The sequence below is a fragment of the Lipotes vexillifer genome, unplaced genomic scaffold (genome assembly GCF_000442215.2).
Source record: "Lipotes vexillifer unplaced genomic scaffold, Lipotes_vexillifer_v1.1 scaffold168, whole genome shotgun sequence".
Classification (NCBI taxonomy): Eukaryota; Metazoa; Chordata; class Mammalia; order Artiodactyla; family Lipotidae; genus Lipotes; species Lipotes vexillifer.
The window spans coordinates 1,978,599-2,005,633 of record NW_006773947.1 but is presented as its reverse complement, the minus strand read 5'-3'; the positions used below and the strand labels follow the sequence as shown (position 1 = coordinate 2,005,633).

General features: G+C 44.9%; 1 protein-coding gene across 1 annotated transcript in view; it reads right to left on the bottom strand.

The window, feature by feature from the left end:
• ANKRD29 (ankyrin repeat domain 29) overlaps positions 1-27,035 on the bottom strand; it is a 41,954-nt gene that overhangs the window by 8,837 nt on the left and 6,082 nt on the right. The window contains exons 2-7 of the mRNA XM_007448599.1: positions 22,659-22,769; positions 19,098-19,196; positions 15,110-15,208; positions 11,679-11,777; positions 7,950-8,048; positions 164-262 (exon numbers count right to left, since the gene is read on the bottom strand). Of these exons, the coding sequence (XP_007448661.1) occupies positions 164-262; positions 7,950-8,048; positions 11,679-11,777; positions 15,110-15,208; positions 19,098-19,196; positions 22,659-22,769 (606 nt within the window). The remainder of the gene's footprint in view (positions 1-163; positions 263-7,949; positions 8,049-11,678; positions 11,778-15,109; positions 15,209-19,097; positions 19,197-22,658; positions 22,770-27,035) is intronic.

Below are 27,035 nucleotides of genomic sequence, written 5' to 3'. Positions count from 1 at the left end.
CTGCTGAAGAGCAGGAGGAGGTTGGGAGATAACCCCGGTGAGGAAGAGACAGAATAAAGCTGCGCCTCCTCCGCACGATTCGGCTGAGTTAAACTCGGAGGTCAAGGCTTCAATGGAAGGCGACCCCATCCGAGCCCGCGCGCGCGGCGGTCCTCGCACTCACATGGCGGGCGGCGTCGCGGTCGGCTCCGCGCAGCAGCATCACGCGTACCACCTCGCTGTGGCCCATCTGCGACGCGATCCACAGCGGCGCCGTGCCGTCCTGCGGGGAGAGGACACAGCACCCACGGGATGGCGGGTTACTCCCCAGGGAGGGCTCCCAACGGCCCACGACGAGGGTGATTCTAACCCACGTAAGTAGGCTGGCATTGGGCAGTGCCCGGACTACTTGGGTAAGTGCCAGTATTCAGATCTTGGCTTATAAAAGCCATTGCACGGCAGGACCTTTCACGGCCGAGTGTGCTGCGGGGCTTCAGGGAACACGCGTGGGAAGCGGCTGTGTTGCAGGCATACCAAGCAGAACCAAATTCGACAAACCCGGGGAGAGGCCAGCCTGTCCTTATTTTGCCCAGACTCTGCCTGTTTGCTTTACGGGTGGGTTCACACAACACACCCTGCTTCGTGGGGTCCCCTCATTCCTACAGGAGAGGGGGCGATTTCCTCTGAGGCCGGTCTGAGGGTCCGAAAGCTAAAGACATTGCTCCCACTCTGCTCTTGTGTCTAGAATCCCTCCAAGCCATGTCATTCTCAGGGACCATAATTTTATGCAGGATGTGATACTGTGTCTTCTGGGGTCTGCTGCACAGTGCCCAGCTACAGCAGATTGATAGTTTTGGTAAAACTTGCTGTGTATTATGTGCCCAGTGACCCTTTTTCTGTGAACACTGAGCCATGAAGCTGAGGTATGTTGCTCCAGAGAAGAGGTGAAACATCCAGGGGACAGAGAAGGAGTTGACAGGAAGGAGGGTGGTTCCTGCTGGACAGAAAGGAAACGAGAAAACCCTTCTAGTGCAGGAGGGAGGCACTAGAGAGGAATGGGGGAGGCAGGGTCATGAGTGTCTATGTTTTCCTCCTGCTCTGGGTTGAATCTGGGTTGGGTAAGCTAGGGTGCTAGAAACACCCAGATAAATTATAGTGAATTCCAGATAGGAAAGGATTTTCTCCTGTTCTTGGAATGAAACCCAGGAACACTGCAAGCCCCCTAAGGAGCTCTGCGCTTGGCTGGTGCCTCACAGGTAGAAGAGAAATGGCCGTGGGAGCCGTCTGGACCCATGTTGGACACGCCCCCAATGCCCCGGGCCCACATCCCCCCAGGAGTCCCTGCCTGCCTGCCTGCAGGAAATCAGAAGTGCTGGCTGGACAGCAGCCTGGAGTAAGCCTGGGTTGGGGAGATAAGGCCACGGGACGTCAGGGACATAGATGACGGCAGGGCCCATAAATGGTGGACCAGCTGCGCCTTCGGGGAACAATGCACGATGCTCAGGGACCAGGGAGGCTGACAAGCCAGCACAAGGAGCAGACACGAGCATCCCCACCCCAACTCCAATGCCAGGGTGATAGTCTGACCTCTGAGAACTTGGGTCACCTGGAGAGAAGGTCAGGAAGAGGGAGAACCCAGAACTGACTAACCTTAACCTCAAACACAATTAAGGTAATGGGACCCAAAGAGACTGCCTTAGTTAGATGAGACTGAATTATTCATCAGTGGGACTGCGGGCTGAAGAGCAAGATGATTCAGGTACAGAAGCTAAAGTTTCACTTTCTGCTGGAGGATATCATTTCAGCTCCAGTGTACCACCTGCAGCAGGAGCAGGGTCACTGCCCACTGCTGTCCTGGCAAAGGGACAGAGGATCAAGACCTTTGAGTGGGGTGATGGCAAATCAGGAGCCTAGAAGGATCTGGGGGAAATCCAGCTGGCTACAGCCCAAGGGCTGTGGGCAGGGCCCCGGGAGACCGGACAGAGGGTCTGGGCTCCACAAAGGATTTTCCTGGGCTCAGGTGCGAATGCACTTTCCCCTCCTGCCCGCTCTGGGTTCATCTGTTCTTTATCATCGCCGCCAGAGGGCAGGCAAGGAAAGGCAGCCAGCAGGCTGTTCCCCGTGCTTTCCAAGGGTTTGGTTGTTTTTAGTTAAATTCTATTAATTGACACTAATATGTGTGAAAGTGCTGAGAGGTGCTATATTGGCGACAACTACTAATATCACAACAGTAATGTTTCTATATTTTATCAAATGTTATCACTTTAATTGCAATAGTCATAGTAGGTGGGGAAAAAAAGTCACCACTTCCTGGTTGTGAGAACTTAGGGAAATCCCTCTGAGCCTCATCGTCCCCTTCTGCAAAAACATTAGCCTCACAGAGATACTTGTGAAGGAGAAAACATACAGAAATGTGCTAAGCACAAGGAGTGGCCAACAGATGCTTAGAAAATGGATCTGAATATTACTTATCATGAAAAACAGTAAGTAATTTAATTTGTACTTTTGTCTACAAAGCATTCCATGTGCTTTATTTAATTTGATTCTCCCAGTTACCCTGTGAGATAACTGATAGAGCAGGTAGGAACGATTGGGAAAATGAGATTTGGGGGAAACCTGTGTATTTCCTTACTGGTGCTTACTTCTCCAAAGCTGATTTTTGAACCCAGGAAGTTGAATGTGAATGAAAGAACTCTTGTCAGATCCAATTACTTATCAGTTGATTATCTAGTTTGTGAAGAGGAGAGGTTTTCCTCTTCCGTACACCTCAATTTCTGCTTTGTCATATATTTTCCTCCTATTACAGTAGTCAGTATCTTCATTGTGAAGATGGCTTCATAATAAAAATGAGGGCAATTAAGTCGATTTAGCTTCTTTTTTGTAGAGCTTTGGAGAGAACTGGAGTAGGACAAACGTCTGAAAATATTTATGTAAGTTTTGAAATACTTCTTGACAAAAATATACAGTTTTAAAGTATATTAAATCAAAGAAATTGTCATGAAGTAGAAGTTACAATCTCAGCTGCACTTTTTTTTTTTTTTTAAGAAATAGAACATTTGGCTTGAAGAAGATGGGATTCACCGGGGTTATGACAGCTGTTGTTTACTATTTGTGTGCATGACAAGCGGAAAAAAATTTAGACTTATCTTGCATACCAAGTGGTACACTGGCTCAACGTAAGAAAGGAATGATAAGGAGGGCTGGTTAAAGACTAAATGAGCTGATGAGGTATGAGTCCCCCACGCCTGGAGAGGCTTGACAGTGGCTGATTACCAATCAGCTTCTAGTACCTGATGGATGGTTAAATAGGGGACTTTTGCAGTTCCTTCCAGCTCTGTTATTCCCTCATTCCATTTGAGATAATATTTTCAAGTTTCCTCTAATATATTTTTATAGAGAGGTCACCTTGAGCCAGACAGCAAGTGCTGGGGACCAATTCTATTCTAAGTTGGGGGTTCAAGAGATTATAAGGAACCTCATCAGTAACACAGGGGGTTCAATATGGAGACACCTTTGCTACCGGCCCTGAAGCCCATTTCTCAGTACCGGGTCCCTCTACTCTGTGTCCTTGGTCCAGCAAATGAATCTGTAAAAGATGTTACTAGATGCCTGCATTGCCCACACCCTGACCCATTTCTCCCAGTCACAAGTGATCAGACTGAGGATGGGCAGGCCAGCCAGTCCACTGTGGCCTGGAGGGCAGGGATGAGCTGCGACAGTGACATGGCTACGCCAAGAGTCTGGGAGTCTGACCTGTAAACTTGGGGACCGCATACAAGATACGTAGGCATAAAGATGTTAAAAAAAAAAAAAAAGATACGTAGGCAGAGGAAGCTGATCAAAATGAAAAGGAGTAGGGAGAGAGAAAGAGAGGAAAGAAGGGACTTTGAGATGACAGAGACAACTTGGCTTACGAGGGAAAGCGAGCAGCCTTGATTTCTGATGGGTTTTCTATTCCAGGAAGGCCTGGATGGAATAGAAATGATAATACCATACCTAACATTTACTAGGTACTCGGTTTATAGTGGCCACTGCATGAAGAGTTTTGCAGGGATTATTTATTTTTTTAATTCTCACAGTATTCCTATAGCAAAGGTACCATCATTATCATGGTTTTACTGATGAAAAAAAATGAGATTCAGGGAGACAAAGCGACTTGTTCAAGGTCATACAGTTCATAAGCAAAACTGGGACTGTGTTTCATATTCTTATCCATATCCCTGTAACTACCAAGTTGCTCAATTCCCCCATCCGCAGTCCCAGCCCCGAGACGTGACTCTGGCTTCCTAGCTGGCTCTTAGAATTCTGTCCTGCTCAGGAGCCCGGGCCCTGTATCGGAGCCTTGTTCCAGCTCCCAGTCACTGATCACCATGCCCTGCAGCCTTCCAGGCCTTATGAGCACTCTGCCCAGGCCACAGGGTGTCCTCTGGCAGTCAACACGGCTTTTCTTTCTTTCTTTTTTTTGCTGTACGCGGGCCTCTCACTGTTGTGGCCGCTCCCGTTGCGGAGCACAGGCTCCGGACGCGCAGGCTCAGCGGCCATGGCTCACGGGCCCAGCCGCTCCGCGGCATGTGGGATCTTCCCGGACCGGGGCACGAACCCGTGTCCCCTGCATCGGCAGGCGGACTCTCAACCACTACGCCACCAGGGAAGCCCAACACGGCTTTTCTGAGAGCAGAGGGCATGCAAGCAGCAGGGCCTCCCTACTGTGGTCCTCTCCCTTCTCGGAACCCTTAGGACATTGCACCCATCTGCTGACTCTATGTTGCCCGTTGCCCACCACTGGGTTGCCCTCCAAGCTTACAACCTGGGAGAAAGGATACTGTCTGGGTCCCAGCATCTCTGCATACAAGTCCAAACCAAGGCTTCTGATAGAGAAGGCATTTTATAAGATGGCGTTTCGGTCAGGCTTCAAAGAAATGCTGATTAGCATATTAAGAGGACTAGACAGAGATGAGTGATGACAGGCCAACCTCAGCCCCAGGTAAACAGAGCCCGACCTTCGCCACTCTATAAAAGCATCATGTTAATGGGCTGCGTGAGTTGAGCTGTGAAAAGTATATGTCAAAGCAAAATTTTGGTAGGAAAACAGACTAACTAGCCATCTCAGCTAGTGATTAAAAAGGTTTGAGTCATAACTCTACTTGGTGAGGACACATAGAAAGAACTGAAAATGAGGTTTTAAATGACTGTGGATTTCAATTATGTCTGTGACTCTTGACCTCTTTATTCAGGACAGCTTAGAAGGGAACATTTTCAAGTTTCAAAACAGTAATTTAGTCTTTCCAGGGATAAAAAATTAAAAAGAAAGAAAGAAAAAAAAAAGAAATTAGTCATCCCAAAATCTGCCTATGGCTTGCTTTATGCATATGATTCCTTCTACAAGAGTACTAAGAAGGTTTTCAGTTAGCTCTTCAGTGATAGAATTACAAGGAAAAGTCATTTCTACTACCGTTCAGGTTCCCTGAAGCTCAGATCAAATGTTAGCTGAATAATTTCAATGCAGCTTCATTCACATCCTGGCACAGTGTACCATAAAATGTCAGGACTCCTTGGAATGGCAAAGCAAAAATTAGAAATCAGATTTATCTAAAAATATTAAGAAATTAAACCAGGCAGATATCCTTGTCCTTATTTTGTAAATTCAAGAATTTTCTGACAATGATTCAATGTGTCAGCTGAGATTTCAGAATAAAACATTGGCTTCCAAATGTCCTACCTATATAACCGTCTACCACGTACAGGCCATTTTAATGGAAACTTTTAATTAGACTTTTTTTTTAACCTCTTCGTAACTTGTGACCAAGTCAGCTGGGATTGATATCACTTCTGCTGTATTTCTGACACTTCTTGTTTTCTTAGAATGGAATTAAACATGCAAAGTTTACTCTTTTACAGAAGACAGAACTTGGACTAGTCTGACCTGGCTAGATCACCTTTAACTATAAGCTTGTGGTAGTAAAAAGATTATGGTGTGAGGGTACAAAGGGGTTACTGGCACTCTATGAAAAGGAAAAATTTCATCACTTTTCCTCCCTAAAGCAATTCGTATTTTATAAAACACCTCTCCCTAAATAACAATCTTTTCAGATCTGGACACTCACAATTCCAAACAGTTGCATTAGATGCAGTTGTTGGAAGGGCATGTCACTTGCTCCTTGACCTAAGGGTGGGCTCCTCCCCTTCCCAGGCTGGGTCGCCCACTTTGCCCAGGTTATCCTCACTCCTGACGGATGAAATACAGCTGCGGTGTGTTGTGGCTACCACGGCACTGATGGCTTACTCTTTTTTTTTTTTTTTTGCGGTACGTGGGCCTCTCACTGTTGTGGCCTCTCCTGTTGCGGAGCACAGGCTCCGGACGCGCAGGCTCAGCGTCCATGGCTCACGGGCCCAGCTGCTCCGCGGCATGTGGGATCTTCCTAGACCGGGGCACGAACCCGTGTCCCTTGCATCGGCAGGCGGACTCTCAACCACTGCGCCACCAGGGAAGCCCTACAAGCAGAGTTTTTGAAGTGCCAGATGTACAGAGAGACTTGACCATCTTGATAATCTCTCATTTCTAAATTCACAGTGGTACCCTCAATAATGGCCTCCAAATCAAACTTAAGCAATCTAAAATAAATTCCTTTCATTAATTTTCAAAAATGAAGACTCTGATTCAGAATCAATCAATGATTTCAAAATAAGAAGGACCAACAAGAAAATACTAAATTCCAATTCCCAAATGTCAACATTGGAAGGTATGGAAGTGCTATTTTTTTCTAAAAGCATCCTTTCCCAGGAGTATTACTGGGGCCATCCAAACCTAAGCACATCTTTAAAATTCTAAAATTATGATCTTATATTCATAGCAGTGTCTGTCACATGACAAGTGCTCAAGAAATACAGAGTGAACATTGAATAAAACAATTATCAAAATTTGGGAACTTGAAGATATTATCAGGATCATTTTGTCCAGCCTTCTAATTTTCAGATAAAGTAACAGAGGTCCAGAGAGGTTCATTTACTTGTTCAAAACCACACAGCTAGTTAGTGGCAGAGCTGGATCTAAAACTCAGGATTCCTGACCTCCAATCCACTTTGCCCAAAGGCTCTTTCTTTTCTCACGTTCCTTAGGCACTTGGATTTCTAAAGTCTGAAGAAGCCTGTGGCCAAGAGCTCAGGCTGACCTTAAGGTTCCTATAGCTATTCACTAACGAGAATACAGGTCTTCCCATATCAGGCCACATGACAGTGGGAATCTGCCTGCATGTCATTTACTGGTAAGTTATCAGCTTGACTTTTCCCTAGAAAACTACCTTTAAAGTACTGTTACCTTAATCTGAAATGTTTTGTTAAAAACAAATGGATTAGTGCAGAAATAGTTATGAGAGGCTAATTATAATACCTTACATTTGGATGGCTCTTTACCATTTATAAATGTGGCCTGTATTACCTTGTAGTCCTGTTCCTTTAAGTATCAGTTAATTGATTTGCCAGATAACAACTTCTTTTGGTAAATGAAGTCTCAGTGGTGGTGTAATGGTGAGAGATGAAGGTGCAGAACCCAGTAATGATTCCAAGAACATGGACTCCTCTTTGGCTCAGCACAAGAAGTGGTGGGTAAGAGATAAGGCAGCATATCAGCAGAGGGACTGAGCAAGGGCAAGGCTACCTGACCCGCCTCTATTTACACATGTCCCAGGCTAGCCTACTCTCCTGACCCCAGTACAGCCATCATTTATTTGAACAGGAGGTGGCAGAGAATGTACTTGACCTCAGACGCCAAACATCCTGAATAGTGGTGTCAGCCTGATTTCATAGGCTTTCGAGTGAGCCCAAGGCAAAGAACAGGGAAAACCCTAATCAAAGATGAACTTTTACCCAGAAGCAAAAGGGTTTAGAGACGCCCAGTGCTAACTGGTTATCTTAGGTACGTGCTGCCGCAGGCCCGCCCCGCCTACCGCCCCATGCGCACGCGCAAACATTACCTGCCTCGGCTGGTTGACCTTTGCTCCTGAGGACAACAGTAATCGAATCACATCCAAATAACCACCTTGGGCAGCTAGGAAGAGCGCGGTGGCGCCATCCTGACAGATAGCAAATTGAAAGTGTTAACAAGCCATCTTTCACATTTATTATAAAAGAAATTAGATTTTTATTTCCTCCACTCCCCCCCTTTAAACACGTGTGGCGTTTTCTTCATTTAGAAGAACCATCCTAAAACATCACACTAAGTCAGGCTGAAAGGTAAAGTTTAAAATAGACAGTTGTATAAGGATGAGTTACGACATATGTAATGACTGTTCCCTCTATAAAATCTTGGTCATACAGCTTATGATGCATCTAGTTGGAAAACTCAAGTTTTCCAAATAATCGTCATTTTCCTCTGTCTGCATAGGCTTCTCATTAGCTGCCTTCTGCTTTTGTTGCATGATCTCAGAGTCCACCCTCTTGTATTTAGATTTTAAAAACATACACCTTTAATACAATTTTCCATTGCAGTCCTTTTGTCACTGAGAGCTAAGTGTTCATGAAAAAACAAAAAACAAAATAAAATCTGTTAATGAAAAACAAAAGAGAAATCCCTCAAATCTATTTTGTGTGCTCTAATGAATTGGGAATGAAAAGTATCCTTTGAATTAGATATTACCTACTCCTTTCTCTTTCGTGCTCCCTTATCCATGTTCTCCCAACATGCAGTTCCTCTGAGCTTTAAAACACAAGATGCTTCCAGAATACCCACCCTGGTAAGAATGTCCATGAATTCTCTCCATGCCAGCCCAGCAGACGCCAACAATACCTAAACACACAACTAAGCAGTCGTGCATAAAAAGCCCAAAGCAAGTGCTTGTTTCTAATTTTCTTTAGTTTTCTTTTTAACTGGGCCTGTACATCTTTTGGGCGTTTCTTTTTTCTTGAAGACATATCATTGGTTAATTTCAGCAAGTACATCGGTCAGTTGAGAGCATACCTCCTGTCCCGGTGCTTACTTCACACAGACAGCATTCACAGAACAGAGTGAGCCTCATTACTTTCAGACCTAAGTGGAAAACTACTTAACCCAGCTAATTACTGCCCCTCACGGTCAGGAACACTAACCACAGGATCAAAGCACCTTCCCTACAAGTCCAACCAGGCAGAGGGTGCTGAATTTCCAGTGGGGGTCAGCTGAGCTGCCAGACTGCCCTCAACGCAATCATTGAAAAAGTAATCAGCCTGTACAGATTCTTTCTTTGTTTTTGGCCATGCCACTCGGCATGTGGGATCCTAGTTCCCTGACCAGGAATCAAACCCGCACCCTTGCAGTGGAAGCTCGGAGTCTTAACCACTGGACCGCCAGGGAAGTCTCAGCCTGTACAGATTTTTAAGCAAATGTTTGATATGGGGATACAATTTTCAGCTGTTCCTTACTGTGTTGCCACAGAAAGTCTTCCCTGCCCTTAGCAGCTGATAACTCTTAGGAATTTTCCAAAACGGATCTCCATGCATTGGATTTTTTTTACTGTGCGTTACACATTTCTGTTCCTAGAAGTTTTCAAGAATCATTGACACTCCCTGCCCCCTGCCCTGTATTTCAACTGTTTTTAATGGAAACATTTATATTTGGACTGTTTAGGTAAGGGTAAAAGTCAATACAAAATGGAAGTTCTGGTACATGAAATTTCTAGGTTACCTTATAACAGAGAGGAATTTACCATGGGAATGGGATCTCCCCAAACTCTACATTTCTAAAAGTAAGTGTTGCTTCAAGGAGCCTTATGGAAGAACGTTAGCTAACAGTACAAAATCTATACCCACAGTCAATTTGGATTGCTGACTATTAATGGTAATGCTACGAAAACAATAACCCATTTTCCTTTTCCAAAGACAGGGGCTCTTCCTATTCAACCTGCACATACATATACTCATACACACTCTCAGATACAACTTCACTATATACAGTTGAAGAAATACAGAGCTGCAGACCCCTGTTTCTCAGATGTGGCCACATGTCAGAACCACCTGTTGCCCAAGCTGCCCTCAGAGACTCCAGTTTAGTTGGTTAGGGGTGGGCCCAGGAAGTGGAATTTTTTTTAATGCTCCCTGGTTCTAATGGACAGCCAGAGTTGAGAATCACTCCCTCAGACCACAGTCAAGTAGTTTAGTCATTGAACCAGGAATGCTACAAGTTCACAGAGTGGTAACAGATTTTGAAGTGCAAAGCCTAAGGCTAGTTTCTATGGATTTCAGAGAGGCTGGTGATTTGTCAGAGGTATCTGTGTAAACTCTGGAAAGGGTGTTCAAATGGAAAAATTCACACACATCTCATTACACGTCTATGAAAGTATAGCACCCCTGGGCATAGGGCTCATGTCCAGTGGTACAATAGCCTAAAATATGGTTCCTAGACAAATGGAAGCAGGAATTCTTCCACTCCTCACCATGAGACTGTCAAGTCACTTTATCTCCCCATATTTTTTTTTTTTCCTCCAAAACAAGAATAACATTTGCCATAAATTCTACGCAATTAGAGTGACCATTAAAAATGCTTGGGTAATGTGCTAATGGCCAATTAGCTGCAAACAGACCCACACTGGCAGTGAATGCCTTTCAGGGTCAATGCCGTGCATGTATTTCAGAGGTCTTCATTCACCCATCCTCACTTCTCTTCCAAATAACTTGATTTCTCCTTTTTTGTGTTCTTCCTCCCAAATAACTCTACAACAGGAGGACTTATGTTGGTTTTCAGCAAGTCCATACACTGGGCTTGTCATGTTATAAGTAAGTATGTATCACATTATTTTTGAAGCTCTTAATTACATAGGTCCATGACATATATCATATGTGCAAGAGATTTAAAAGGCAGAGCAAAGATGGGTAAATAAGATTATGGGTTTCTACATAGAAAAAGCTCACCTGGTTAACTCTATCTTTTTCCTTTGATGTCTCAGACGCCACTTCTTTTTTTTTTTTTAACCCATATTCAAACTGTTCTTTATTCTGCCTAACATGCATTGATACAATTCTAAGCTGAAGGTCACCAAGGAATATTTTATTGGTTCTTCTGTTCTTTTTAGATCCATGAGATGATCAGACAAGAAATTCTGGAGCAAGTCCTCAACAGGGTTGTTACCATAGGATCCTCCCCCATCACTCATTTCATAGGTATTGAACTTTGGAAGGGTAGATAAAGTTGTCAGGAACATTTTTATTTAAATGTCATAATGCTTTTGGTCCTGGAAAAAAAATTTAATGATACAGTAGATCGACATCTTTAATGACATCTTTGATTATGATGCCAGTAAAACATAAATGCATTTATATTGTCTATGGTTGTCAAGAAGGAAAGGAGCATATAACTAATGAGTGAAACTTCTATCTTGCATCTATTTTCTCACTTCTCAGGTGAGTGCTGTCCTTCTACTATCACTCATTGACCTCCCATTCTCTTAACCCTTGACATTCTGACTTCAGTACTGGTCACCTTGGTGACCTCTGAGTGTTTTGCTCTTTTAATACATATATCCTAATGCCTAAATCCACTGGTCATATCTTAATCACCAACTTTCTTAATTTCTCTGTCATTCTACACTGTTTACAACTCCCCTGAAGTTCTCTGATAACTGTAATAATTTGCATCAGATGCCACTTCTGGCATCGGAATTTAGACTGCGATGCTATGTGTGATAAGGGAATGAGCAAGTGTCCCCCCGAGAGCCCCCCTGAAACACACTCACATAAAGTTGGTCATGGATGTTGGCTCCGTGCTTCAGCAAGGTCTCCACCACCTTCATGTGCCCATACTGACTGGCGGCCAGCAGGGCAGTGCCCCCGTCCTGCGGTCATGAGAAGTATAAACGCGTTAGAAACAGTGAGAGCACAAATCTTACGTGCAGATGCTCTTCACATGGTGAGAACTTTGGAAAAGAATTTTCCATACATAATAACAAACTCACTTTTCCTCTTTTACCTCTTTTACTTTTTCTTTATAATCATGACAGTTCATCTTAAGGGCATCATTATGTTGTATACTGGGGTGACTTGCTTGAGATATATTACAGCTATTTGCTAAGTTATTATAATTAATTTAGAAATTTCTCATGTCAAACGCAGAATCATCTCTTTGCCTCTCAATAAAGGAAACAGAACAGGAAGTCTGTACCAATCAGTTGTGTCTTGGAATCACCATAATCATCTCCTGTGGTTTCACCAGAGACCCAACTGACAAACATTGGCTTCTCCCCGTGGGTCCACCCAGTTGTAGGTCTCTGAGATTAAGGTGTTTTTAGGGAGTAGCCCTCTTGGGCCCCTGCCTTCATGGGATGAGAGCTGCATGCACTGAAAGCGGGGATAACTGCAGCCTATTCCATGTGCCTCTCACTCTCCTGCTTTGCATTTTCCTTTGAACATGTGCCAATCTGTCCAGACCTCTTTTAAAACGTGGGCGCTAGGACTCAACAGAGCACTGCAAAGTAGATGCGGCCTGATGGGACATTCCTTGGTTCCATCTCCTCTACTTTTATCTGTGCCTAAATTAGAATTAGCTTTTAAGCCAACCACACCAAATACTGACTCACTGAGTTTGTGGTCAACTGAAACCCTTTCTTTTTTTTTGGCTGCATTGGGTCTTCATTGCTGCGTGTGGGCTTTCTGCAGTTGCGGGGAGTGGGGCTACTCTTCGTTGCAGTGCACAGGCTTCTCATTGCGGTGGCTTCTCTTGTTGTGGAGCACAGGCTCTAGGCACGTGGGCTTCAGTAGTTGCGGCACACGGGCTTAGTACTTGTGGCTCATGGGCTCTAGAGCGCAGGCTCAGTAGTTGTGGTGTGTGGGCTTAGTTGCTCCGTGGCATGTGGGGTCTTCCCGGGCCAGTGCTTGAACCCGTGTCCCCTGCGTTGGCAGGTGGATTCTTAACCACTGCACCATCAGGGAAGTCCGTGAAGCCCTTAATGGTTTTTCTCAGGTGCTGGGCTGAGGCTTTCTCTTTTCCCATCTAGGATTGTTGTGTTCTTTGGCTCTGTGAATGGGTATGTGGACATTTGAGCCAACTGTAAACAATCGAAGAACGTGGAATCTGGTTCTAAAATACAAGTCATAGATATAAGATAGTGTGGTTTCTAAATTTGGGCATAGAGTGTTTATTCAAAATGGCTACCCTTGCAGCCCCACCCTCAGATTCAGTAGGTCTGGAGTGAGGCCCAGAAATAGGCATTTGACCAGCCATGTGAGGTGACCGAGAGGTGCAGGAGGCAGGTGGGCATCCCTTGGAGAAACACTGCTGCACATGGTCCTGCATTCACAGGCAGGCAAGGTGCTGGGGGATACACATGGCTGAGTAAGGCTGCAGCAAGGGCCCGGCTGGGTGGTGGGAAGAGCTGCGTTTTGAAGGGTGGGGAATGGAGGAGAGAGACTGGAGGGCTGAGGCTGGTGGGGGTGGGTGTAGGTGGAGGCGGGTGGGCATTAAGAAGTTGCTTATTAAGCTATTAGCAGCAACGAGCACCAGCGTTTCCAAGTTTTGTTGTGTCAATCTTCCTAGCTCTTTGCCTAATGGGTTTAGAGAACAGATAAAACATGATGATCATCATAGAAGAGCTGATACCTTTTATTTTAAAAAACACATTTTTGGGGACATAGGTTCAATGACAATGAGAACAGTTGACACAAAGTCAGTTGTTTTTTGTTTTGTTTTGTTTTGTTTTGTGGTATGCGGGCCTCTCACTGCTGTGGCCTCTCCCACTGCGGAGCACAGGCTCCGGACGTGCAGGCTCAGCGGCCATGGCTCACGGGCCCAGCTGCTCTGCGGCATGTGGGATCTTCCCGGACCGGGGCATGACCCCGTGTCCCCTGCCTCGGCAGGCGGACTCTCAACCACTGCGCCACCAGGGAAGCCCACAAAGTCAGTTTTGATGACAGGATCATATTAAAACTCAAAGCCTCCTGACACTGTCTTCTTCCCATGGAAAACTCTTGGCCACCTGCAGTTGACCTAATGGAAACATGTGGAACTGCTCGCCCTGGGTCCCACGTTCCATGGATTTCTGGGACAGCACAAACTGGCTCAAAGGCCAGCATTAACTCATTAGCCAAGAAGAATGAAGCAGCCACATGGTCACACACGATTGTTTGACGTACTTCAGAGTTGAGTCAGGTTTGTAGAACTTTTTATTTTTAGTTGTATCACTTTTATAATTAAAAATAAAATGATATTTAATATAAAATATGTGTACACATGTATTTTGGATTACTGTATGTTATATTCAGCATGTCTGGAGGCATGTACACAGTCCAACAGTAGGTTTTAGAAAAGACAGAAACCCTTTCTGAAATTCAGATCTACTTAATAGTGTTTTAACAGGAAAAAAAAAACTCCACTGGAAACCACTTTGATATCAAAATATCACATACAATAAATTAAGAAAACCTAAAAGTTTCCAACTAGGGCACATTTTCAGGAATTTTTTATGACTGAAGTAATTTTTTTATGACAGAAATAAGTTTTCAGTTACAATGTGATGGCAGTTCAAATTCTTCTACTACAAAGCATTATCATGAAAAGTTATGTTGTGAACACAAAATTTATCTTTCTGCAGCCTCAGATTTCTTATCCACATGTCAAACATGTAGAATCAATGACTTCTTCAAAGGAAGAACCACAATTCCTTGCCCAACTATATAAACTGTAATCATATATAATTCAGTGAGGACATTTCAGAAAGTAAACTGTCTGCCAAACCCTCCTTAGAAATCTCTCAGATTCACTAGGATTGGCTTAATCCTTCCAACAATTCCTATCATAGCACTGGGAATAACCTTGAAGCAGAAAAAAGCATATGAAAACAGGGAAAGTTATAAAGCACCTGCTATTGTATCCATCCTGATAACAAAATTTAGTGTCCCAGAGTAGAAAGTTACCAGTACAAGAAAGAATCTAAGCAATTCCTCCCACCCCAAGTTCTCCAATTGTGAGCCCAAAGTAAAAATGTCATGTTTTGAATTGGATTCCTAGGACTACCCCTGAATCATTACAATTTAACCTTGTGAAACCCACCTTCTTAGGCTTGAAAATCTTGTAAAAAGCAAAGCAAAAATTCATACTATAGATGAAGAGAAATGAAAACTCATGACTGCTGAAATTCTTCAACAAGGTATAAAATCAAGAAAATTCTCTTACTTTGGTCCTAAATTCAGTGGATGCTCCAAATTCAAAGAGAAATCTCACAACATCATTATGTCCTTGTTGAGCAGCAAAGAACAGGGCAGTTGTACCTGACTGAGAGAGAGAGAGAGGCTGGTTTTCAAAGATATTTGGTCACATTACATTTGATTTATATGCTTGCAAACAAAAGAAAACAAAATCCTTGCATATAAACTTCCAGCCTAGGAGGGGGCTATATTTGAACAGACTGTATTCCTTGTTCAGGTAAGTGACCAGTGTAGAGGCTGCTGGGTTCCAGAAATGTTAAGATGTAACAAGGTCTGAATGAGGAAACTGGGCTAGAATAGGAAAACTCCCATCTTTCTTTTTTTTGGCTGCCCTGTGCACATGCGGGATCTTAGTTCCCCGACCAGGGATCAAACCCGTGTTCCCTGCAGTGGAAGCGTGGACTCCTAACCACTGGACTGCCAGGGAAATCCCTCACCTTCTTAATAGACATGAATTTTAGAGACTACCAAAGTGTGCAAATGCTATGTGTCTAGAGAGCCAACTAAAGGAAACAATGGCAGGTACATCTTCAGGAGACAAATATTCTGATATGGCAAAATGGATTACAGATGAACCGAGGAAGTCTGCTCTAAGCGTCAGTTCCACAGCACTGCCAGGCACTCTCTTCCAGCTTCCAAAACATGCGGGGTCAGGTCAGGGCCTCTCTTTGGCTATTTTTCCAGACTGACCTGGCTCAGGGAATTCTGGGGGTCACCAGGGACCTACACATCATCGTTATTTGCACCACACAGGTTACCTCTAAACCCAACACACTTAATTCCTCAAGGGTCACTGTGTTCAATGCACAATAGTTTTCATCACCAAGAACATTAGTTGAGCAGTTGGAACCAAACAGATAAATATAAAGACCATAAAAACCATACTTTGGGTGGAAATCAAACAAACGTTTCTCTTCTGCTCCTAAGAGATTTTTGTGTATGCTGACCTAGCCCTTCACAAGAAAGTCTTTGAGTAAGCAGATCTGGACTGTATTGTTTTTATTAGAGAAAATCTGTCTTTTCTTTAAAGTTAAAATAAACAAAGGCTGTAAAGCAGAGAGGAAAAATAAAACGATTAGGGAAGTTTTAAAGTCGAATTCTAAGGGGGCCCAAACATCTTCCTTCCAGAAGAGAAAATCAGCTGCCGAAGTGAAAATGACCTAAAACAATGATTCGCTGTTGTGGAAATTACTCAGAAGAATCTGTCCGTGAGGAGACTGGATGGATTTCCTGTAGTCTCTGTACTGCTCCTCTCAAGGCCCAGGCTTGCTGATCCGGGGCTGTGGAGAACCGGTGTCCAGATGCTATCTATCAAGGGTCATTCTCCCACCGTCCGCAGCCAAGGTGACACCCAGAGGGGACAGGGAGGGACTTCTAGATGCCCCCAGGAAAATGCAGACCTTACACATGGTGTGTCTTACTCTTCTGCACTCAGGGATGGGGGTCCAGCCTGGGAGAAGGGTGTTTTGCTTGCTGAAAGTTTGGTTGGTGAATCATCCTTTCTGAAACACCTGCAGGTCAGGGCCTCTGATAAGAGTGGATCAAGGAAAACCAAGCGCTCCTGTCTGGTTTGGAGCTTGCCCCTGTATGCCCACCTCGGGTCTGAGTCTCTGTGGACTGAGGTCACATTCGCTCTAGGTGTGACCTTGGGTGTGTCTCCACAAAGGTGAACTCACCAGGCCCTAGACTGGCTTGGAAATACATGCAGCCTCCCCAGGCCTGAATCCCCAGCCTCCCACTGCTCCTCTGCATCGGACTGAGAATGGATCCTCTGGCTAGATAGGACTCCTGAGACGGCCCTTGAACGACTGTGTGAACAGGCTCACATTTTAGTCCGATGTTCGCCACATGCTTTTTGGAGAGAGAACTTATTTAACTCATGGCTGGTCAGAGAAGCCCTTTGCAAACATGGTTTGGTGAGAATGGCTGAGGTAGGCGAGCCAGTGAGCCTAGCTAACAGTGGGTGACCCAATCCTTCTAAAAATATAATGATCTCTGTGAAAATCCTATACCTTCTATAGCATCTCACCCCAAGGAAAGAAGGAAGAAGTGATTTAGGCTCAGGGCAAAACATATGGGTGTTTAAGGAATGTGGTTGGAGGTTTTGTTATGTCAGATGTAACACGGGCCTAGAAGATTTGTTCAACTGAAGTAAAACCAACAGTCCCTCCCTGGGCCTTATTTAGACACAATGCAGTCTGCAACCTGGGCTTTAATGTCATATAGGAAAAAAGCAATGATTACAGTCAGCCCTCCATATCCACAGGTTCTGCATTCATGGATTCAACCAACCACAGAAAGAAATATTTAAAAAAAATTTCCACAACCGCTATGGAGAACAGTATGGGGGTTCCTTAAAAAACAAAAATAGAGCTACCATATGATCTGGCAATCCCACTCCTGGGCATATATCTGGAGAAAACCATGATTCAAAAAGATACATGCACCCCAGTGTTCAATGCAGCACTATTTACAATAGCCAAGACATGGAAGCAACCTAAATGTCCATCAACGGAGGAATGGATAAAGAAGATATGGTACATATATACAATGGAATATTACTCAGCCATAAAAAATAATGAAATAATGCCATTTGTAGCATCATGGATGGACCTAGAGATTATCATACTAAGTGAAGTAAGTCAGAGAAAAACAAACATATGATATCACTCACATGTGGAATCTAATTAAAAAATGATACAAATGAACTTATTTATAAAACAGAAACAGACATAGATTTCGAAAACAAACTTACACTTACCAAACGGTGGGTGGGGAGGAATAAATTAGGAGTTTGGGATTAACACATACACACTACTTTATGTAAAACAGGTAACCAACAAGGACCTACTGTATAGCACAGGGAACTCTACTCAATATTCCGTAATAACCTATACAGGAAAAGAATCTGAAAAAGAAAGAATATATGTATATGTATAACTGAATCACTCTGCTGTACACCTGAAACTAACACAACATTGTAAATCAACTATACTCCAATAAAATTTTTTTAAAAAAGAAAAATTCCATAAAGTTCCAACTTGCCATGCACCAGCAACTATTTACATAGCATTTACATCGTATTAGATATTATAAGTACTCTAGAGATGATTTAAAGTACATGGGAGGATATGCGTAGGCTATATGCAAATACTATGCCATTTCACATAAGGAACTTGAGTATCTGCAGATTTTGGTATCCACAGGGGGTCCTGGGCCCAATCCCCTGCATATCCGGAGGGATGACTGTACTCTAGTCCTTTTTAACAATTCACCATTGTGAGAACTTCACATCTCTGTCACCGGTGTTATTCTTTTTTTTTTTTTTAACATCTTTATTGGAGTATAATTGCTTTACAATGGTGTGTTAGTTTCTGCTTTATAACAAAGTGAATCAGTTATACATATACACATGTTCCCATATCCCCTCCCTCTTGCATCTCCCTCCCTCCCACCCTCCCTATCCCACCCCTCCAGGCGGTCACAAAGCACCGAGCTGATCTCCCTGTGCTATGCGGCTGCTTCCCACTAGCTATCTATTTTACGTTTGGTAGTGTATATATGGCCAGGCAACTCTCTCACTTTGTCCCAGCTTACCCTTCCCCCTCCCTGTATACTCAAGTCCATTCTCTAGTAGGTCTGTGTCTTTATTCCCATCTTGCCCCTAGGTTCTTCAGAACCACTTTTTTTTAGATTCCATATATATGTGCTAGCATATAGTATTTGTTTTTCTCTTTCTGACTTACTTCACTCTGTATGACAGACTCTAGGTCCATCCACCTCACTACAAATAACTCAATTTCGTTTCTTTTTATGGCTGAGTAATATTCCATCGTATACATGTGCCACATCATCTTTCTCCACTCAACTGTCAATGGACACTTAGGTTGCTTCCATGTCCTGGCTATTGTAAATAAAGCTACGTTATTCTTATTCACGTGCAAAACCTGACTTACCTCTCTCTGGAGATTGATGTCAGCTCCCTGCAGGACGAGCTCTCTCACACAGCCTATGTGGCCAGCATAGGAGGCGATCATGAGGAGTGTTGTGCCATTCTGGGTGGGGGAGAGACAGATGAGCAGTCAGGCCACGTGACACCAGAGAGGTGGCCTGGAGAAGATGCCGCAGACGTCAGCTCCTCCCAGGACACGTCCAAGCTGAGCGCAACATCTCCCGCAGTAAATAAAAGTGTCTCGTGAGTAATCTTATAATGCAGACCAAACAGGAAAAAGCAAAGTGACAAATTGCTGAGGCTGGAATTTTCCATTCAAACATTCACTTACTTCCATTAACCTCAGACACGCAGTCCAAGTGAACCATGGTTATTGCATTTTGAGGCAGCAGTGATGTAGTGGCCTCGTTTTATGATTCCTGAGCCAAAACACCCTTATTAATGCAAAAAAGTGGGTTAAGTGGTACTAGTTGGTTTTCTGAGTTTAGAATTCTTTATTTTCAAACTGATTCAGGTAAAGATGCAACGAAAGACTACAGAAGTGAGAGTCAGGAGCCCCGGCGCCGGGGTCCACCTCTGTCATCAACCAGCAGCGTAACCTGGGGCACACTGCTCACAATTCCTGGGGCTCATTTCCTTCAGCTTTAAAATGAGGGGCTGGATGATATGATTGCCAAGGGCCCTGCCAGCTTTAAGATTCAAGGACTTGAGACGTACCACCTGATGTTCCAATTCAAGTGGACTTTTGTGGTTTAATTTACATTTGTTTTCAAGGGCTCGAAACTGTAATCTGAACCACCTCTTCTGTGTGGTCAGCAGCCTGCTTCTGTGGAGAGGATAAGAGAGAGACAGACGGCTCTGAATGTGAGGAAGCCTCACTAGGTACAGGGTGGTGATTCTTAGAAGCCTCGTGCTATATATTCAATACATCTGTGGGATTTTGTAGGAAGGCAGTAGAGTTGAGTGGTCACTGACAGTATGATTCTGGGCTGGTTATCTGAGCTTTCAAAGGCTCATTCACCTCATCTGTAACGCGGACTAGTAAAAGTATCTGCCTGATTAAATTAAATGGGAAAAAGCAATAATTCAGGCGATGTGCTTAGCTTAGTAATGTTAAATATTCAGTAAGAGTTAGATGTTAAAATAAGATGCCTCAGTAAATGTGAGATTATTATTTGGTTTTTGTTGACTCGTGTGAAAGACAATCCTAGTTTGGGGAAAGTCTTGTTTGCTATAAGTAAAAGTACAGGTAGAATCAAGAAGAGCTAGTGGCTTCACAGAAGTGCTTTATGATATTCTTCTAACCCCACGTGACCGCATTTGGTATCTGAATGTAAGGCCTTCATGTCGGCTGTACCACCTACCATTCCGGGGGACTTCGTCCTCCATGTTTTTCAAGATTAGAGTAGCCAACTTGGCGTTACCAAATTCCTCTTGAATGTGAGAACATTTTTATTCAGCATTCAGACAGAAGATTCCTTGATTTAAAGCCAGTCTGAATAGGCAAGCTACGAATGTATCCTTTGCGTGAGAGATGAGAAAATTTTTTCATCGTGGGTCACACTGGTCTCAAAATACAAATCAATCATGAGCTACAGGAACCACAGAGCACTTAACTTGGATATTTTAAAAAGAAAATAAAAAACAACAGGCTCATCTATTTTACAGTAAGGGAAGATGAATGAAACAAATAACCAAAAAGCTCCTTTATACATTGTACTTCACTTCTACATCATGGTCGACTGAGGAAAAGTCAGAGGTTGGGACAAAGGAGAAATAGAATACAAAGCTCACGCGCCTAGAGCCTGTGCTCCGCGACAAGAGAAGCCACCGCAATGAGAAGCCTGCGCACCGCAACGAAGAGTAGCCCCCGCTCGCTGGAACCTGAGAAAGCCCGTGTGCAGCAACAAAGACCCAATGCAGCCAAAAATATAAACAAACAAATTAATTAATTTAAAAAAGAGGAGGGATCTGTGGATGTATTAAGCTACACAAAGCTGGAAGTCAGGAGGTCACAGGTGGTGTCTGAAAAGGGGTGACTTTAAGAAAAAGGAGTCAAGTGGTCATCAACATGGTCAGTGGGTGAGGCCACAATGAAAACGGGCATTCCCACTCCAGTTCTGTCCAGTGTGGCACTGCTGCCCAACAAGACCCAAGTAAGACCCGACGACCAGTTCACAGATGCCCAAGACCCCATATCAGTTTGGGTCCTGGCAAAGAACAGATGGTACATTCAAACTGGGGTAACTGGACGAAAGTTTAATAAAGAGACTACTTATAAGGCTATGCTCTGGATGCAGGGAAACTACAAAGAACAGTACTGGGAGCAAGTAACAGTGGAGCTGCACTGCTAGCCCAGGCCCGAAGGCGCGAGGGACAGATGGTGGCTCCCAGTACGGAGAGGGTGAGATTCCTGTTGCCAGACAGGATGGTGGGGTCTAGACTCCCCAACATCCCTGTCCTCCCTCCCTCTGATTCCTGCCAACACTCCCACTGGCCAAACCCTACCGGAGGCCAGAGGGAAGCCAGTCCCCTGGGGCAGGCCAGACAGCTCCAACTCTGGGACACAGAGCAAACTGGAGAAAGTTACAAGTGGGTCTGGAGGTGCACCCCAAGCTGTCCTGCACTGATGCCCGGTGTTGGGGGGGCAAAGTGGAGCAAACTTTGATACCTCGCTTGGGCTGGTGGCTGACATCACCTACCAAATTTGTGCAATAAAAGCTGGAAATGGCACACCCTGTTATCAGGAAAACAAGAAGGCTCCTGTGAAAACATTTCTACTTAATCCCTAAAATCAAAACATCTCCTCTCTCCTCATCTGAGGTCCTCTTAGTCCCCAGAGATGCGACATCCTGCTAAGAACAGAGAAATTGCTGCCTCTAGCTGGGGAAGGAAGGGCTCTCGCAGTGATGCCTGAAAGTAGCCGGGAGGACCTGTTTTTATTTCCCCTTCATTGCGGATGAGGGTATTGGTGTTTGCAAAGGTAAGGAAGGGATAAGAGGCTGGGTGGAGGCTTCCATCTCTCAGTAGAAAAAACCCAACTCCCACATCCGCGGCAGCCCCCTTCCGTTCTGAATCATCTCCCCCTTTTCTTCTTGGACTTGGCCGATTCTGATTCCCAGTGATGTGTCTCTTCCCCTATTGCGGCCCCTCCTGTTTTATGCAGGTAATGGCTTTCCCACTATGTTTTTTGTTTTTGCGGCACGCGGGCCTCTCATCGCTGTGGCCTCTCCCGTTGCGGAGCACAGGCTCCGGACGCGCAGGATCAGCGGCCATGGCTCACGGGCCCAGCCGCTCCGCGGCATGTGGGATCTTCCCGGACCGGGGCACGAACCCGTGTCCCCTGCATTGGCAGGAGGACTCTCAACCACTGCGCCACCAGGGAAGCCCCCCAGTATGTTTTGAAGTTCCCCGTGGTACTTCGGACTTTTTGAAAAGGATGAAGCAAGCAAACACATGAAAAAGCAGACAAACACTGTGAAGGAAGGATATTCAGCAGGCGCTCTCATGCCAGCGGGGAACGGCGAGCTCCCAGCATGCGTGTACCGAATGGACCGGTCCGTACACTGTCCCTGCAGTCCACGTCCACTCGGCCACTGTTCAGCAGCAGCCTGAGCAGAGCCAAGTTGCCCCTCCTCGCTGCCCAGAACGCCGCGTTGGCAAGTGGGGTTTCCTTCTGCAGAAGCAAAACAAAACAGGATCTTAAAATCGACCTTTATTAACACGACCGCTTCTACTCAAGTACGCACTACCATTCAAAAGGGAGACCTTGCAGATGTGTCTGATCATCTGAAAGAGCGCTCCTCTGGCAACAGGTGATTGTCGTGTACTTGGTTATGGGATGCAGGTACCCGAGCCATGGGGCTGTAAGGAAGAGCCGTGTTGTTGATTACACAGTACTATTAATACCCTATTTCCCACCAATGTCCTCACTTTCCTGCCTCTGTGTCTTTGTTCACAGTTTCCTATTTGTTTGAAATGAATTTTCCCCCATCCTTCACGGCCAAGGTTCTGCTTAAAGGTTATTTCCTCCCTGAAGTGTTCCCAAATCTCTCTTTGCCTCTAAGCAGAGGGAAATCTCTCCCAATTCTGAGTTTACAGGTACCTTTTCTGTGACCTCAATACTTTCTACCTGATTCCGGCTGCCTGGGTAAATGCCTCACTTTCCCTCCACCAAATTTTCTCTGTTTCAGCTGGAACTTGCCAGAGGTTTCTGCTGAGAACAAGGAACTCTGGGCAGAAAATGTTGCTGAGTCATTTAAGAAAAAGGAGCGGTCATCAACATGGTCAGTGGGTGAGGCCACAATGAAAACGGGCATTCCCACTCCAGTTCTGTCCAGTGGATCCTTCACTGCACTCCTGGGTTATTTTAAAGTTGCTAACTTAACGTTGGAACAACTACGGAAGGAACAGAGCTGGAGAACAGTTCTCCTGAATCAGAGCTGCAGAGTTGACTGTAGTACCACCACCTCCTCTAAAACAGGTCAATTTGAATTTGCAGAGAACAGTCCCTGGTGGGGGTGAGGGACAGACAGAACCATACAGCTCAGGGTTTCCACCCCAGCCCTGGGCAACGGACTTGGCCCCGCTGAGGCCTGGATTCCTCTTGCTCAGATGGAGATCACATTACCCGCCTTGAAGTTTATGGTAAAAATTAAATGATGCAGGTTAATTGGCTAATACGGTGCCCAGCACATCATACATGCTTACAAATACTAGTTTCTTTCCTTCTGTCCACTTTCTTTCCAAAGTTAGAATCAACAGGCACAGCTGAACTCAGAGTATTGGTACTAATAAAGAATTCTGCTGGTCTCAGGAAGTTTTCTAGTATTCAAATTGTTTAACAAAAACACTTTTTGGGGTGGGCTCAAAGCACATATCTGACCCAGAGGGTCTTTTATGCAATACGTCTTCTAAGTATATGTATAAGGTATTACATACAATACCTAACTCACCAATGCTAAGTTGAAAACACCGACAATTTCAGCTGCTCCACAGAACCATCACAAGTGAAAGTCCAGTGGCAGCAGAGTGGTGGCAGCATCTGTGGGTGTGAGGATTTAATATCAGGAGCTCTTCAGCACATACACAACAGTGTTCTTGTGCATTCTTGGACAAGAGTGTGGCAAAGTGGGGAGTGATAAGCAGATTACAAACATTCTTGGAATGCTTCCCTGGCTCAGTTAGGAGGAAACAGATCACCTTAAATTCCAGGTGAATAATTTGCTTCCCCTGAAGGTGTAAGTTTTACTGTCCCAGGAGTTTTCACACCCAGTGTCTGTGGGTTTTGCACCAGGCTGGGTCTGATGTTACAGTTGTTAGTAAGTGGGTAAAGGAATGGCAAGGCTGGTTTGACTTGTGTGATAAATCATGAAACGATGCCCCTTTAATAGAGAGATTGCACAAGGCCAAGATGGAGTTTGGGAGGGTGAATCAGGAAGACAATTTAACATGCACCATGCAACAGCTCTGTTGACTTTTCTGGAAACATGAAACCTTGAGAGCCATAAACTGTAAATCATTTTCAGTGATTTGGTTGTTTCACTTTAATCCCAAATACCTTCCAAAAAACCATTTGCAAACCACAAACTTCTATTGTCATAACAAGCTCTCCAACCAGGAGCCTCTCCTGCCTTTAGGATGGCCTTGGGGATTCCTCTCCTGCACGGGCTACACATCCTGGTTTCCTACAAGGTTCTAGAAACTGAGCTTTGGGAAAAGGTGTAAATCCTTCCTTTTCCCTCAAGAGCTTGATATACTGGGAGGTGGAGGCATGACAGAGTAGTTGATTTGGGGTGAGAGAGAGCTGAGTTCAAGTCCTGGCCCTGCTACTTCCAGGTTCTGGGACCTTGGGCAGGTTATTTAATTTCTCTCTGCCCTAGGAAAGTGAGAATGATATTAATAGTGGTAGTATAGTCAGTATCCTTGGGGGATTGGACCCCCTGCGGATACTGAACTCTGTGGATGCTCAAGTCTCTTATATAAATCGGCACAGTATTTGCATATAACCTATGTATCTCCTCCCACATACTTTAAATCATCTCGAGATTACTTGTGATGTCTTACACATGTAAATGCTATGTAAATAGTTGCCAGTACAGGTCAAATTCAAGTTCTGCTTTTGGGAACTTTCTGGAATTTTTTTTCTGAATACTTTTGATCTGTGGTTGAATAAGCAGATGTGGAACCTGCAGACACGGAGGGTCAACTGTACCTCTGTCATGGGCTGTTAGAGGATAAATGAAGTAATACGTGCAAATGCACTTTGACAGCAAATGCTCAAGAGATGCGAGCTCTAGATGCACAGTCCTCACAGCCCTTTAAAAGACTTGTCCAGGAGAAATCACTTGCTTGGTCACTGGCATGTGTTCGGGACAGTGGCACTGGCCAGGGGTTAGGACTAGAGGTACCAGTCAACCTTGATCTCTGCTCCAATGGCTTTATGGGGCAGTAGGAAACGAGCATCCCAGGCATGCAAGGTGCTGATGCAATGACACGGGGGCATCCTGGGAACCGTCACTAGCTCGGAAGGACTGGAGTGAAGGACGTGGGGGGAGAGAGGGCAGGAGATGCTGTAGGGCAGGTAGTAAGGGCCACATCTTGAAGGACTTGCTGTGCTGTGTGATGGAGCTTGGACTTCATCCGGTGAGTACTAGGGAGTCAAGGAAGGGTTTTAAGGTGGGGAGAGACCACCAGGTTTGCATTTTAGAAGGTCCCCGTGGCAGCCTCAGGAAGAATGGACTGAGGACTGGAGCCAGACTGAGACTAGTGTCTACAAGGTTAGGAGACACTGTACATACAGGGAAGAGATGGTGAGCTGAGGCTACAATCGTGGGGACAGTAGGATGAGACAGACGGGGGAAATTTCAAGGAGCTAAACTGAATAGTCTCGGTGTATGACTGTCTGCAGGAGAGGATGGAGAGAAGGAGCCTGGCGGATGTGGTGCCACTCACGGACGTCGGAAGCTCCGGTTGAAAGGCAGATTATGGGGAAAAGTTATGAGTTCAGCTTTGCACATGCCGAGTTTCAGATGCCTATCGGCATCTAGGTGGAAATGTCTAGCAAAGCAATGCATAAGTTCTCCTATCACACTGCGGCCAACCCATTTTACTGGAGTGCAGAAATCCTGAGCTAATACTTACCAAGTGCTTATTCCATACCAGTGGCACATACTCTTCAGACTAGCTCATTTAATGCTCATCACAGCTCGGGGAAGTGGGTGCATTATTATCCCACTGCTCAGATGACGTAAGCGAGAAGCAAGAAGCAACAAGGCAGGCTTCAGCCCCAGGCAGTCTGGTGCTTGAGGCTGGGCTTTCAGCCATCCTATCGTCCTGCCTCCTGTGGAATTCTCCTCCTGAGACAGCAAGGAACAGGCAGTGTGGACCCCAGTGACCTCCTTCCTACCCTCATTCCAAGTCCTCTTCTGCCAAGATGGAAAGTCCCCCGACCTTTCTCTTTGGGGTTTACAGACCACATTGCCTGGTTAACTTCCAAACCTCCTCTGGGTACAATCTGCACATAATCATAAAATGCTGTTTACAAAGGGCAGCCCTTTAAGCCTTTAAAGGAGCTGATGCACGTGAAAATGCTTCACACAAATCTTAAGGCACTTCACCAATCGTGTGATTACTATTTAACCTCTTCCTTGGTTTTTCGGGTCTCTGCAAGCAGGCTGTTGGCTGTGACATTGTCATCACAGCAGTGACAACCTACGTTGGGTTCTTGCTCTGTATCAGGCAGTGTGCTGAGTACAATGCTTTTAATTCCCAGAAAAACCCCATGAGGTAGGTGTTACTGTTCCCATTTTTAAGATGAGGAAACTGAGGCACAGAAGTGACTTATGTAAGGTCATCCAGCTAGGAAGTAACGGGATTCAAACCCAAGTCTGTTTGGGTCCAGAGTCTGAGATACCATATCTTTTTTTTTTTTTTTTTTTTT